Source organism: Chelonus insularis, unplaced genomic scaffold (assembly GCF_013357705.1).
Source record: "Chelonus insularis isolate UGA/USDA-ARS -01 unplaced genomic scaffold, ASM1335770v1 contig_4_pilon, whole genome shotgun sequence".
Lineage (NCBI taxonomy): Eukaryota > Metazoa > Arthropoda > Insecta > Hymenoptera > Braconidae > Chelonus > Chelonus insularis.
The window spans coordinates 264,461-279,946 of record NW_023276613.1 but is presented as its reverse complement, the minus strand read 5'-3'; the positions used below and the strand labels follow the sequence as shown (position 1 = coordinate 279,946).

Genomic DNA, 15,486 nt, shown 5'->3' with positions numbered 1-15,486 from the left:
TTTTACGTAAATTATGCTTTTAGTAATAAATGTTTTCTGGCATACTATTGTTCAATCATACTATCAAGGTTTAATAATTAATGATAATTTTAATGGTTGATCATCCTCTTCAATTAAAATACTAGTCACATATGTGATCCAATAATGGATTTTTTCAACTAAATCTTCTCCATAATAAGAAATGTATCCATCATTTTGGTCTTTTTCACACAATCCTCCATAATATGTATGCATATGGTAATATTCACGATAATCATTATTTTCTGAAAGTAGTTTACAAATATATACCATAGTAGAACGATCCTACAACAAAAATCATTTTATGTTAATTGTATTTCTATGGCAACCTAATGATTTTTAAGTATCATTAATTAGTTTATTCAGTATTAAAGAGATTTATAAAATCATTAATTACCCCAATCGTTTCATTTATTTCTCCTCTTTCTTTCATTAAGCATTCGTTAGTGTTTTTAATGTCTTCTGGATCATCAGAATTGGAAAGAATCGTCGGACATTCATCTTCAAAACACACATCAAAACTATTATTCATTATAGCTCATAGAATAATTCGTTTTTTTCTTTACCTTTGGATCCATCAGAAATTTTGTAGAATCTTGAATAATAATAATCCCAAGCTGAACAATTATAATTGGCTTGTATATAATTCATCAAATTCTCGGATGGTAAACAAATTGGTGTATAATTAGCAGGGAGGGGATCGTTGAATGTTAAAATAGCAAAGTCATATGAGCCATTACATGAGTTATACTTTGGGTGAACGTAAATTTCTGAAACATCTCGAACAAAACCATCTAAAAATGGTTGAGAACTTATGATTTGAAAATCTTCTGGAGAGAAGCTAAAAATAATTCATAAAAATCAATAGTTATAAGAGTAAATTTATTTTTAAACTGATAAACTATACTCACTCTTTAACTCGATGAGCAACTGTTAATACAGCTCTAGGATAAATTACATATCCAGTACTGTTACTGTCCTCGATGCTACTTTTTTTGTGTATAATTTTTGTAACACTAATACCATGTCCACAGTTTTTTTCAGGAAGGTAACCCAATACAGTTGAGCTACTCCAAAGCCCAATGATAATATAGAACAGAAAAATCCTGGAATTAGAAAATAATTAGCAATTGACTGAGTTCAAAATTAATGAACGTGGTTAGAATAATGATATTGAATTATATTGTTAATGTTAGAGATCCAAAAGAATCTTTAAATGTAATCATTTAAATAGTTTAGAAGCATAGCAGATGCAACAACTGGTGTTAAAAAATGAATACTTAAATTTATCGTTGTTATTTAAAAAGTTGAATACAATATTACTTACATGTTCCGTTGTTGATGGTGATATTTTAACTGGTGCTGGTTTGATATCCGATTCGTTCTCTTTTAAGTCTAGAAGTTGGGGATAAATATGGTTCTAATGGTGGGAATGACGAGCTGGAATAATATTTATGATGTTAAATAGAGAATAATCACCGATTTATTACAACATAAAATTTAAAAAAACTTTCATTCGTGCAATCACCATATCTTTGTTGTCTACTAAAAGTTTTTATTACACATGAGTTTGATAATAAAAATATTATTGCAATCCTTACATTGTTTAATAACATTTGTTTGACGAAATTATTTCATTTTATTACGTTTACTGCAGCAAAATAAATAAAATAATTTTATATCAGATAAATTTAATAATCAATTGATATTACTGACATACACATATTTACATCGATGATAACCATATTTTTTGGAAATATTAAATTGAATTTATTCAAAAATTAATTTCCAATCATTTTGAGTAAATTCAAAGATGAAAAGATTCTAAAACATATGTGAATATTATGCAAATGATCCAATAATTTAGGCTGAATGTAATATAGCAGCTTCTACATCAGAGCATGGTGAACAGACTACTGGTTGTAATAAATAATAATCAGGCGCTAATTAGCAGTGGCCATGCTGGTCGTAGTTTGAGATTTAATCACGTCATACACGAACACATACGATTACATATGTATTGAATGGGTAGTGGCAAGGGGTGAACGTTCACCTCGGACATACCACCAATCCCAAGTCTATGTATCCAGGTTAACGCTTGTGTGTGGTATTCGTGGACCTTGTTGTAACCCGGACATGTTGACGATGTCCAGGCTAGCCAATGTAGTTCGGGCTGATAATGCAAGCGTGCCCGAGGCATCAGTTGGGAATTTTCGACCATTCCAGGGCTATTTCTACCTCCGTTGGATGGTGAATTGCCAGCTCAATTGTGGCTTATATATCTCATCGCCATTTTGTAATCAACGCGATTAGAGCCATCATCAAATGCAACGTTACATTTAAGCAAATATTTCAACTGAAATGAACGTTATAACGATAATTCATTTCAGTTAACGTAACATTTAATAGAATTTAATGTTGCTTTGCTAGAAGATGTCATCATCAAGGAATTTTTATCTTCAACTCTTTGATAGAGAACACAGGATACGTTTGTTGAAAGTCGTTTAAGCAAATATTTAAATGTCAATGCAAGTCTTCTTGGAAACGAGCACGTCATATAACCTTATTTTCAATGTCTTTCATTTTTTTTTAATTCAAAGTTGAAAAAAAGGAGTTTGTAATGACAGTTGTTGAAGTATTAGAGTTACGAATGAAGTTTTAATGGTTTAAAGTTGATCAAATAAAATAATCAGGTCGAGAGAAATAGCCAGAATGATGACTTTGTTGATGTCGGATTGTGATGTTTTATGTGATGCAATTCAGTCACATTACCATTTAGATTAGTTAGATTAGCTCGGCGTAACCGCGAAATATCAACAAAACAAGCGTACTTGTTTAACGTTTTAATTTTATTCTGTTAATTACTTTGAAACGGATGGCTTTTTAAGTAGATTAAAATATTCGCTGCGTAAACCACGTTACACTCATCTCTTTTTGTCAGTATATTTCATACACCCTCTCGTCATCATCATGCCTCCCATGCCACACGTTGTACAGATAATTAATGTGTTTTCGGTGCGGAACGAGAGACAGCTTTCCAAGTGAGTGCAAGTGACGCGCATGACCAACGATCCAATTTTCAACGGAACACCGAACATCATGTCCTCTGTTTTAACTAGATTTCCACCTCGCTTGCTACTGAATTTCATTTCGCTTTACAGCGCGATATGTTCCCACTTTCATTATCAATACCCATTTTCTCTCGAATAATTGTTTTTCCAATTCTATTCACTCTTGTCAGTTTTTCTCTTTTACAAGTTTATGTGTGTTAATATAACAGCGTTATGTTGGTGATAAAAATTATTATGAACAAAAAAAAGAAAGCTTCAAGCACAAAATATATTACCCATAGAACTGATCAAACATCAGTGTGTTATCGGCAAATATAATAATTAGTTCATATATTTTCTGTAGTACTTCCACTCAATTTTTCTCCAATCTTTCTCTTCTTATTCGTTTTCTAAGGTATAATAAAAAAAGCTAGAGTATTGTAGAAAATTTTTTATTAGCTTTTTACGACGAGAAGTAAGCTTGAGGAGACTTTTTGTAACGGACTTGCTCTAAGGCAAAGATAAACAATCGTTTTCGTACATCACACATATGGATAGATGACGATATTGGTATATTCATGGTAATACATTACTCATATACATGAATTTCCTTCACATACACATGCACAAGCATGTAGGTGGGTTTATTGGGTCCGTTGGGGGATGCTGGCAGTGCGCAGAAACAACCCTCTAGTCAAACATTGCAACATCAATCAGCACCAGTCACTCAACTGTGGACCATTGGCGCCAACATAGCGATATTGCTTCCATTTACATTCAGCTCACTAACAAAAAAGTTGCAGGTGTTTTTCAGTACAAAGTTAAAATATACGCATCGTTGGTTTTATTTTTTATCAAACGATATTACATCGTATCCAGGTTTCTCGTTGCCAAAAATGTTTGTAAACCAAAAACTGTTGGATTTAATCATTTAGAGGATGCTTTTAAAGATATTAAGTATATGAATTTTCATGGAAAGTGCAATAATATTTATCTTATTCATCACTTAAGCGAGTAAAAATATTATGTACATGGTAAAAGATGTAGCTAACATCCCCTTGGCTAGTCCTGTTTTGCATAGCATTAGTACCAGTATTATTGTAAGCTGACATTTATGATTCAACAACCCCCTCATGGATAGACTCTCACTCTGTTTAGATGAGCTTCTTGTTCGTTTATTTTATTTCATTTTTAGTGTATAAAAAATTCTGTTCGATTCGTTAGAGCAATTAACGGATATTTACATGGTGAAAAATATAGAGTATTAATAAAAAATTTAAAACATAAGTTGTTTCAATTTTTTGCTATGCTAAAATTAAATAGACTCAATATTATTGGACATTGTAGCGATGATTATTGGAAAAATGAACGAGAAAAGAAAACTAAAATACTTTTTTTAGATTTTTGAAAAATGTTTGAAATAAATGAAAAAACAGTTTAATCAACTGATAGAAAATTCATTAGATATGAAAAATATTTGAACGATTTAATTAGGTACTTCCTTATTAAAATAATTTCCTGGTCTCGGTGTCTCTTTCTTATTTCATTCATTAATTAATAAAGACAAATTGAAAATGCCAAAACAAATATGTCTTTTCATTTTCTCAGAATAAAGCAATTTTTCCTAGCTAATTTTCTCTTCTAACCAACTAATATTTGCAATAATTATAACATATTAAATTTTTCTTTGACTTAAATACAAGCAAACTTGAAAAATAGGAATGTTTTAATTGATTTTATCGCAATTAATTATGGTCAATAATTTTTATCATTTACTTTAACCAAATAACTTAACAAATAAATTACTTCTGAAAGTAAAATTTTAAACCAAGTATTTAGTTGATCATGTAATAAGAGAATATATACTGTTCTATATGCTGATATTTACCAAGTGAGTCACACAGAGTATTTATCCAAGAACCCAGGGGCAATAAGTGAATTCGTGACAGTCAGAGAGACCCTTAACGTTCTCCACCTTCATATCAATTTGATTCAAATTATTGACTCCACAGAGCAGTCAAATTTCCATGTATTGAAAGCAAAATAAATTTTACACAACCATCGGAATTCCACACGTAGTAAAGGCATTGCTGATAAAGTACGTTGCACTAAGACGAGAGTAGATTGGAAAGTAAAGGGGGTGGTGTAATATAGAGAGTGGCTAAAGGCAGACGTAATTTCCTGCCTCGCCTGACAACGTTGCAGACATGTTTGCCAACCTAACACTCACCATCTCCGTGCACTACACTACAGTGTTGTATTCCGTTATCATGCTGGAACGTTTTGCAGCAATGATGCATCACAGTAACGTATGGTAGTAGAGGGTAGTTAAACCACAGCCCAAGGCGCTTTGATCAAAACACAGTGGCCAAGTAAAATAGAAAGATACAAACAAATTTTTAGGAACAATTTTGCATTTTTATTCACTTTTTTTACATTTTGAGGTGAATAAAAATTTCAAACACTTTTTTCTAGTATCAATCAATCACTTTATTCTAAAATTATATCACAAAGTTTAAACAATTCAGGTGGAGAGTTTTTGAATGAAGAAATATTTTTAAATAAATCATTTATTTAATTGAGTAAAAAAAAAAAGATTTTTGTGAATTAATTTTGATTGATCAAAAACTTGTTACAGTAGTATTATCTAAATTTGTTCTGACACTTTAGAATTAGTTAAAAATATTGAAAAGAAAAAAAAAGTAAACTCTCATTTATGAATCTTCTTTTTGAGAGGAAATTTCATTGTCTTTTAACCTACATAGCTCAAGTAGCAGCTAAAAAAGTAAAGTCGAAACCGTAAACAAATTTTCGTCGACAAGTTCTAATGGAGACGTAAAGAATGTATTTTTTCATCTCTTCAACTGCTTGTGTAATTCACATGAAAGAAGGTGCGAGATAAATCCAATGGAACGCACACTTCTCAAATCCAAACATTTCCTTCGGCCTAAGGAAACACATTTGCCTGCGGACAAACAAACGTATAGTCGTGTCAAGTCTCTTGGAGACACTGCAAAGTGGAACACAGAATGTGTCTTATTCTTATATTTGCTTTCGAGGATACAATATTCTGCAGCATCTACAGGACATTCTTTTGATCATGACAGACCATAGTACTAAAAGTATTGGATCCAAAAATAGCAAACTCTTGTTTCTTTTTTTATCCCTTGATATCTTACTTCTCATGATACAGTTTCCTAACAAGTACATGTTGCATATAAAAGAATTTCTCAGTACACGTTAGATTTACAATGTGCACAGACATGTTATATGCATTATGTCTCTCTGACACAGGTATATTGAGCTTCATAAGCCCGAGCGTGGCTGCGATCCAAAGAACAAACAAACCCCATTGAAATTTTCACCACCAGAGAATAGAGAGAGAAGAAGAGAAAGCGCGGGAGCACAAAACACCAAACTCTCGTCCCTTGAATTTCTGCCTTCGGGTTATGAGATTTTATGAGAGTCAAAGCGGTTTAAACGTTGCTTCCCCTCGAGTACCAACTTTATTCCGACCCTTTGATTTTATACTAAACGTACGGAGCTTCAATTCATATGCCCAACCAAGACCATCAATCCTTCGATCATCTGGATATATTCATCATCAATTCAATTTTATTTCTTGATCCTTCTGAATAATTGCAGATTTCATTGGAGTTTATTAGTCACTAGTTTTATCAGAGTCTGTTTTTTTTTTAAATCTGAAAGAGCATTTGGATTCTTGGTAAAATGTCTAGATGATCTCCAATGTTACCGAACCAAGACTAATCTGATAGAAACAAAGATTAACTTTTTTTTACATCATCCAACATAAGACCAATCTAGTTGGACTTGATCTAATGTTGGACTATTTAAAAATGGTTCAACCTTTGTTTTACCAAATGAAGACACGCTGCAGGGTATCAATCCTTTGATCATCTAGGTACATTTACATTCATTATTAATCCAATTTTTTTTATTCTTCTGAATGTTAGCAGGTTTTTTTAAAGGAATTTTTTGTCATGACCTTGATTAATGTTTTTTCCTGGCCGGAAAGAGCACCTTAGTTCTTGGTGAAATACCTAGATGATCTTCAAGAACGGATGGAAAACCTCTTCCAAGAAACTAAGCGGAAATTCAGCTGAACAAAGACGAGTTTCTATGCTAAAACGACACGAGTACATAATTCTCTCAATTTTTTGTCATTCTCTCAACTGTGGTGGGTTTTTTCTCGTTCGTTACCGCGAAAGCGATGGAGCCAGGGACGGATGACGTTATGTGGGTCGTTTCATCGTTCCATCTTCATACCATTCCTACCTCGTCCCTGACTTGCGTCAATATTTGACTCAAACACGTTAAAACAATACCCAGTCCCGCGGAGAGAGACAAGGAGAACGAGTAAGCTTCCGGGAATTTTATCCCGCGCGTCTATAATGATGTGATTTGGTGAGTAAGAGAGAAAGAAATAAGTAAAGAAATCTCCCACGTGAAATCCTCATTAAATTTCGTTTATGGAAATTTCTTATATTGCTTTGAGATGTCTTCCTTTTAAGTCTTATGAAATTTCGTGTAGTGTCTTTTTCCTAAAATACATATTAAAGTGTGCTCACATACATTATTACTATTATGAAACCATTTAACTGAACATTTGAGTATTTGAAGGGACATTTGCTAGTCTCGTTTTGTTCAAATGACCATATAATGTATTACAAACATTTTACCTATGAGTTCAGAACAGTTAAAGGGAATGCAGAGGGAGATGAAGAGAGAAAGTAAGGGTGAATGAGGGCGAATGGACAATTCTGGACCAGCAGGATCATTGTGTCTAATGTTTGGACATGTGTTCCGCCCCAGTCACGCCCTATTGTTACCATTTTCTATGCATGTTTGTTCGTTTAAAATGTTGTTCCAGCGAACGTCCTTGTTGCGCTGTGACACGCGTCTTTTTATTTTACATCTCGCACTTTTATCCCCCTCGCAACACTCATGACTTCAAAGCATCATTCTTAAGATTCTTACAGTGTCATTCTCAAGTTTTTCCAGAAAGACATCTTGCAACAATTCACCTGGTTTTAAACTTCCCTTTTCATGTTTCTTTTGAACATAATGTGACATTTAATTATTTATTGCTCTACTTTTAGTTTTATTCCTGTTCTTGCTTTGCTGACATAATCTATAATACGTTTGATATTAGTGCCTCAAAATGAGTTAGGGAAAGGAAGGTCAAGTCACCCCGCAAAATTAGTCGATCTGAGGGGTTGTCTGTAGGGCGTTACGATCTCATATAATATTCTGTGTTTTCGAAGGGCGTTCATAGGCGGGATCGACTCATAAAAATTCATTTTATTCTCTTGAGAACAGTCACTAAAGTTACGACAAATTGTCACACAAATCTTTATTAGGTTTATTTAATACATAAATTGAATATATTTTAGACTTTGATTTTTTCTCATTGTATTAATTGATGATTTATTGGCTGATCATATCAGTTTGTCTCTAAAAAACGTGATTAATTTTTTTTATTATTTATTACTAAAGAACTGTTTTATTCATCTTAAATGGTAATTTTATTTTTATAAATTTTTAATAGAAAAATTTTGAAATGATTTATCGTCCAGTTTTTATTAAAAAAATGTACATCTGAAATAAGAATACGTTAATTAGGGCTTTTACTTGTTTAATTGATTAATAAATTTGCATTTTTCATTTTGCAAATCACTATTAATATTTAAATTTAGCACCTTATTAGTTGGTCTCTTTGTCCATCAAAATTATGTCTTTCTTTCTATCTGGTTAACAACTCAAGACTAATGTGCTCCAGAAGCAAAAATCATCAATAAAATCATATGACGCAGCTCTTAAACAAACCTTATAATATTTGGATTTAACTATTAAATATTTTTACATATTTATGAACACGGAAAATCATGGCAACAACTTTGATTTATAAGAAACAAAAAAATTAATTAGAAAAATTAATGATGCTTACTAGCATGGTTATAAAAAAAATTTTAAAAACTTTCTTTTAAACTCAAATATAAATGACAATTTATTTATTATGATGTAATTAATTGGAATCAATTATGAAGAGCTTATTCCAACAAAAAGATATAAATTTGATGAGAAGGTTATTGATCTCTGGCTGCTCTTGATATATATTATGATCTTTGATGATATATGTAATATTGCTTTTTACATTATTGAAAAAACTTTATCAATTTAAATAATATCCACGACTCCTCACAGAGAATAGACTTCCTTTCTCCATTTTCCATAAAAGACTATTGTATTAATGAATTTTATTTATCGTTGTCGGGAAATTTTTTCTTTTATTGTTACACAAAATACTAGATCCGGTCAATGACACAAAAATATATTACGTATGTGAGTTATTTAATTTTTAAATATAAGGCGTGTCGAAGTGAAAACTACCTGCATCATTTGGATTCGTGTGAACTTCCTCAAGGAAGTAGTCAAGTTTCTTTCAAATTTTCCAATTTCCTTACAAGTCTTTTTATTACATCATCGACCATAATAAAGTGTACCGCCTCAAAGATCGTATTTTCTCACAATCGATCATCAATTTTGTGCAAGTTAACGCCTCCACATTGCATTTAGCTACTCTCATTTTCCGACCCTTGTTATAAGACTATTTTCGCTAAAGCCTAGAAGTCGTAGCTTTTTTGAAGACCGTGAGGCGGAGAAGAGAACAGGTATCTTGACCGTGCAAGATGTTGCAAAGCGCTATTGAGAACTATGTCAAAAGAAGTTTTGAAATAGGTACAACACACATTTCATGGCAATTGAATTTTGTCTTGGGATCACAACAATGACTCTTCACATCCGGACATATATTTTTAACTTTTGTCAATTTTACCAACCATTGAAGGTTCCGCCGATTTCTATTGCTATTTTTTCCCATATAATATCTTTGAGAATTTTTTCACCATTCTTTTCCGTATAAATATGGATCTAATAGATATCCTAGCTATCAACACATTGACATATTATGGGATAATAAATAGATATAACAGGTGATTGCTCTAAATTTTAATTCGAGACTTTTTGATAGATCTTCTTATTGTAAACATTTATTTTATAGCTTGGAATTGTTATTTGGAATTATCTTTTAATAATACAATTAATCATTTTGATTGAGAATTGTGATTTTTTAAGTTAAAAAAAAATTAATAAATAAATAACAAATAACATGATAGGGATAATTTTTTTCTATTAAATGATGCACTTAGTAATTTTTAACAATTTATTTAGAAACGCGAAAATCATTTGAGATAAAAGCAAGAAAAAAAATGAATAAAAAGAAACCAATCATAATCTGTTTTTTTCTTTTAAATATTTTCTATCCTTAATTATATTTATGTTCATGGTGTATATTGGACGTTTTAGGAATCTTTTTTTACCAGTAATGAAATTTATTTCATTATTTAAGACTTTAATACCAATTATAAATCACTACAAGAAGCCAAATATTTTTTTTCCTTCAAACTTCTCAGCTTGAGATTTTTATTTAATGAAAATTTTCATCTGCTTTAAAACAAAACAATTATCATTATTTAATGAGATTCTTAAATAGTCCGAAATAATATCATAAAGTCAGGAAATATGTTTCAACTTATTATTCTTGGCTTTTTAAATTACATGACAACTTAATAACTAATATAAGTCAATTATTGAATGAATAACTTAATATTTCAACAGCGCCAGATAAAATTGCTGATGCAAGTGAAAGCTCTACAAGACCAATAATCCACTGTAGGAAAAATCCCAAAGCAGCATATAATCTCCTGTGGTAAACCAGCAGATTTGCACGTCGAGATTCGCAGCAGGAAGAGTCGAGGACTCCTAGACCTTATTGTAGGGAGCGCACGCCAACCACGGGGGGTTGTAATCCCACTGAACAAGACCAGTGAGCACACCTGGTTTCATCCTCGAAGACAAATTCCAGTTTGACTTTGTTCCCTCTAAAAGAAGAACATTTCAAAATGTGTCACTACTTGGTAAGTTACAACAAACTATTATTTATCGTTGTCATGTTACTTATTCTTCAAGGAAGTCGGTAAATGTCGCAGGATATAAATTTATGGAGTCTAGAGGATGTCAAGCTGGTCGATTAATCGACCCTCAACAAAAGCACGCGGTATCTCCTAGGATTTTTAATCCCCAGAACATAGCATGCAACTCATAGACTTTCATAGGCCTTTTAAATGGCTTTTATATGAAATTGTATCGTTGAGCTTCGTTTCCTGTAGGAAGCCGAATAGAATCAGCGTTTCGCTTGGTAGAAACGGCAGAAAGGGGCCGCCATGCCTCAGGCCACGAATTGGATTGGATCGGCTTAGCGTTGATTTAAGCCAATCAGTAAACATCCAGTCACCGGTGGCTCTTGCTCTCCACATCTCGTCGGCATGATCTTGTTAGCTTTTACAAGTTCAATGTTGCGTACCAGACATACACCCGCACAATCATTCAGTAGCCGCACTGCCATCGGACATATACTTATTTTATGCTTTCGTTTTTACCTCATTTGCATGCTGAATTATTCAGTGATAAATAAAACAGTAGTTCTTCTAATTAATTAGCAATCATTTATTTAGTTTGCTCATAAGAACGGGTTGAACTTTATTGCAGCAAAGAATCAAGCATCTAGTTAATCAATTTTTTTGCGGAATGATAACATTAACTAAAAAAAAATTTTGGAGTATACAAGGAATTTTAAAGAATAAGTATATTTTATTATTTTATAATAATGAATTAATTAGCGGTAATAATTTAGAGTCTGATTTTCTGTTATCATACAGCTGAATGATTTAAGATAGACTTATAATAATTAACATACTGACTAGACATGCTGAATTATGACTCTTAATATTTTAACTGAATATTCAAAAATTATGTTAACAATAAAAAATAGTTTTATTTATTTAATTCTTTAAACAATTATAGCAGAACCGAAATCATGGTAATATATTCCATAATGGTATCAAGAAATGTACTCCAAAAAAAATAAGCCAAAGAAATACCTATTTACAATTGGTATGCTATTTGTAGAATAAATTTCATTAAAAATCTAATAATACTGTAAATAATTTTTTTCCTTAAAATCAACATAAAAAGCTCTATTACATTCAATCAAACATAACAAGAAATATATCTATTAAATGACTAAGTAATCCATTCAAGTTTTTATATCAATATAAAAAAAAATGCTGAACATCTAAATCAACAAATTCCTTTGATTTCACTGTAACAACATGTCTCAAATCTCTGTCCAAATAATAAATAATTGACCCGCCAATAATCCACACAATTTGAATTCATTGAAAAGTTAAGTTAACATTTAAAAAAGATCTCGAAGAGTATTTAATTGTAGGATACAAGTTCGATTTTTATAGTCAGTAAATATTAGGTTTATCATAATAAAGGTCCAGCCGCAAAGCTGTGGATGCGATGAAAGGAAATGTATATATAATATCTACACATATGTATATAATATGTTACTAGAATAGTAAGGGTAGCGAATCTCGGTTATAACGAACCAATGTGATTAACAACACACTTCTATAAAGTCTGAATGTACACACAATTGAGTACGGTGGTAAACGAGGTAGATGTTAGTATTTTAAGCCTATTTAAGTGTGTTTGTCGTATAATATTGACATCGCGTACACTGTCGGGATCGAGTATCACGCGTACGTGTACAGAAGAGTAAGCATATCATATAAAGATAAAATAATAGAATGAATAAAAAGGTAAGGATTAAGATAAAGTCACTATGATAGTTGACAATATTAGAAATCTTATAAACTGATTTTTTGCCATTAGATTTAATTTATATTAGGATTTTCGATCTTATCTGAGATACTCAGTTGTATTTTAAATCAATTACAGTAGTTACTGTTCTCGTTATTCCACAAACATGAAACTGAATAAATAAAGAACTTAAATAAAAATATTTGATATATCAAGCTATTGTTTCAATTAAATGTTTACATTTAAATAAATATAAATATTTTCAGTCAAATAAAATTTTTTTAGGTTTTTTGTGTGATAAAATATTGTGAATTTGCTGCCAAATATTTAGTTATTACTGATAACGAATTCATGATAATACTATTCAAGTTTATTACTGTTGTTAAATGAATTTTTTTTCGTACAAATAATTTTATGATTTGAATTGGATAATTTGCTAGTTGAATTATTTAATGGCTTGATTAGTTAAATATTTTCCTTCAGGCGCATACTTGTAATTAGCTAGTATCATTATGATTAGTTTATCATTAGCAATATCTAATCATCTTTAAACATAGCGTTTTATTATGATAGTTATCAAAGGTCAGAAGTTTATTTGAATAAGAAATCTTATTATTTTTCGATTCAATTTATAATGTGATATATTAATAATTTTTTATCATTTAATTACATAGTTTTAGAATAAATATTGATCAATTTTTATATTAAACTAAGTTCAAAACATATTATAATGAAACATTTTAATATTTTAAAAAATTCAATTTTGTCATATAATGAATAAATAGTTTTATTAGAGGAAAAAAATAATTAGCAATAGAAAATAAAATAATTATTAATAAAAAAATGTGTTAAAAATAATTTTATGCAATGAAATATTTTGATAATTAGATTTTGTTTCTCGAAAAATTAAAAAGAAAAATATTTTTAAATTGGAAATAATGATTAGATATTATTTCCAATTATTTTTTATAATCAAAATTTCTATTGATCATCTAAATTTATTTACATCTTCTAAAAATGGTTTTTTCAAAGTCATAACAATACTAAAACCACATATGATTGAAATTAATCAATCAACCTTTTTAAATTTACAGAAAATATTTTTATAAATATCTTTTTATTTGCTAAAACAGGATTATTTTTAGTCAAACCAAACTTATCATTAAACCAACCCCTCCTTATTCACTTTTTCCATAGAAATCATATGTTATCCGTCAATTTTTAATTCCAATGTACTATACAATCGCTTCGACGACTTCGTAATTGCTGATAATGAGTTTATAATGATTCCAGATCGATCGTTTCTTTGAAAAGTATCCAACAAACTGACAACAATGGTCTAGCGCGTGGGTGGAGCGCAGATGATGTGTGAGTGCAGTACCACGAATAACTGTCATCAAACCTGGTAATCTTCGACTAATCGTGACAAATAGCGACTAAGTTTAGTAATATGTATGGGTATATATATAGGGAAGAAGGAAGATGATCAAAAAGAGAGGAAGAGATAGAAAATGCAACCGGCATCAGCCAGAGTATGAATGGATGGACCTGAATGCCAGGTGGGGTCTGCTTGCTACATGCTGGGACACAAACAATTTTATGTAACGTCACAGTGGGAATCCCACACACCGGTAATAAGAGTCAAAGTCTATTTGAAATGATGTTTGAGCCTCCAACAGTAATCCCACAAGATACATTGGATTTTTATTATGGTGACATTGAAAAGAAAGATGTGGAATCAAGGACACGTGTTAATTGTATTCATGTGAATGAAAGATGATATTCAAACGCGAGAATATTTTCTAAATATTCTTACAATTTAATAGATATTTAGTTAATTGAGAAATATGATTCAAATTTGATGGTAATGCGAAGGGAAAATATAGACAACTTGACTCTGTGACGGATGACGGAGACTGTCGTGACACTCTGCTGTTTATGTAAGATATTTGGTCTCGCAAATATTTGGAGATTGTCTACAACCCCCGCCTTCCCTTTCGTGGCTTTCTATCTACATTCCACCCCCCCTGTCATCTTGTGTTAGTTTCCATTTCTCCACTTACTCAATCGAGTCTCATTGCCTACATTTAATGATCCATTAATTTAGAAAGTATATTTATCATTCAAGCGAAGCCTATATTAATTCCATCAACTCTTGATATTCAGAGGTTATTTTCCTGAAAAATTATTCTTGATTTTTCTGATGCTTGCTAAAGAAAATTTTTGATACATGATGTTGGTCAATTATTCTGTTGGTTTTGTGGTAAAGTACATTTTTAATGATCAATTTTTTTAGGGCAAAATTATTTTCACTGTTCAGTCAACCAGGTCTTCATAACCCCTGTGATATATAATTTAGTAAAAACATGCACTTGATGTGGAATAATAACATAAAAGTGGACGAAATTTTTATTACAGTAATGATGATTGTTACTGTTGTGTTATGGATGTTTAAATTACCACAGAGTTTTAATAAAATTTTGTTTAACTTTTATTAAAAAAATTTTTTTTTAATCATTTTTTTTTTGTTTAAAAAACAAGTAATTAAGTTTAATAATGGAAAATCAATCATCAAGTCGAAAAAACATGAATATTATGAGAGCAATTGGTTCATTCAAAGTTTTCTTTCAATTTGCGACAAATAAACGCTCCTAATCAATATGATGAA

The 15,486-nt window shown here is 30.9% G+C and overlaps 1 protein-coding gene across 1 annotated transcript in view; it reads right to left on the bottom strand.

Moving 5' to 3' along the window:
• LOC118069997 (uncharacterized) overlaps nt 1-15,486 on the bottom strand; it is a 68,141-nt gene continuing 52,655 nt past the window's right edge. Inside the window, exons 2-6 of the mRNA XM_035088394.1 lie at nt 1,346-1,458; nt 930-1,124; nt 585-859; nt 416-519; nt 1-303 (exon numbers count right to left, since the gene is read on the bottom strand). Of these exons, the coding sequence (XP_034944285.1) occupies nt 64-303; nt 416-519; nt 585-859; nt 930-1,124; nt 1,346-1,347 (816 nt within the window). The 5' untranslated portion in view covers nt 1,348-1,458 and the 3' untranslated portion in view covers nt 1-63. The remainder of the gene's footprint in view (nt 304-415; nt 520-584; nt 860-929; nt 1,125-1,345; nt 1,459-15,486) is intronic.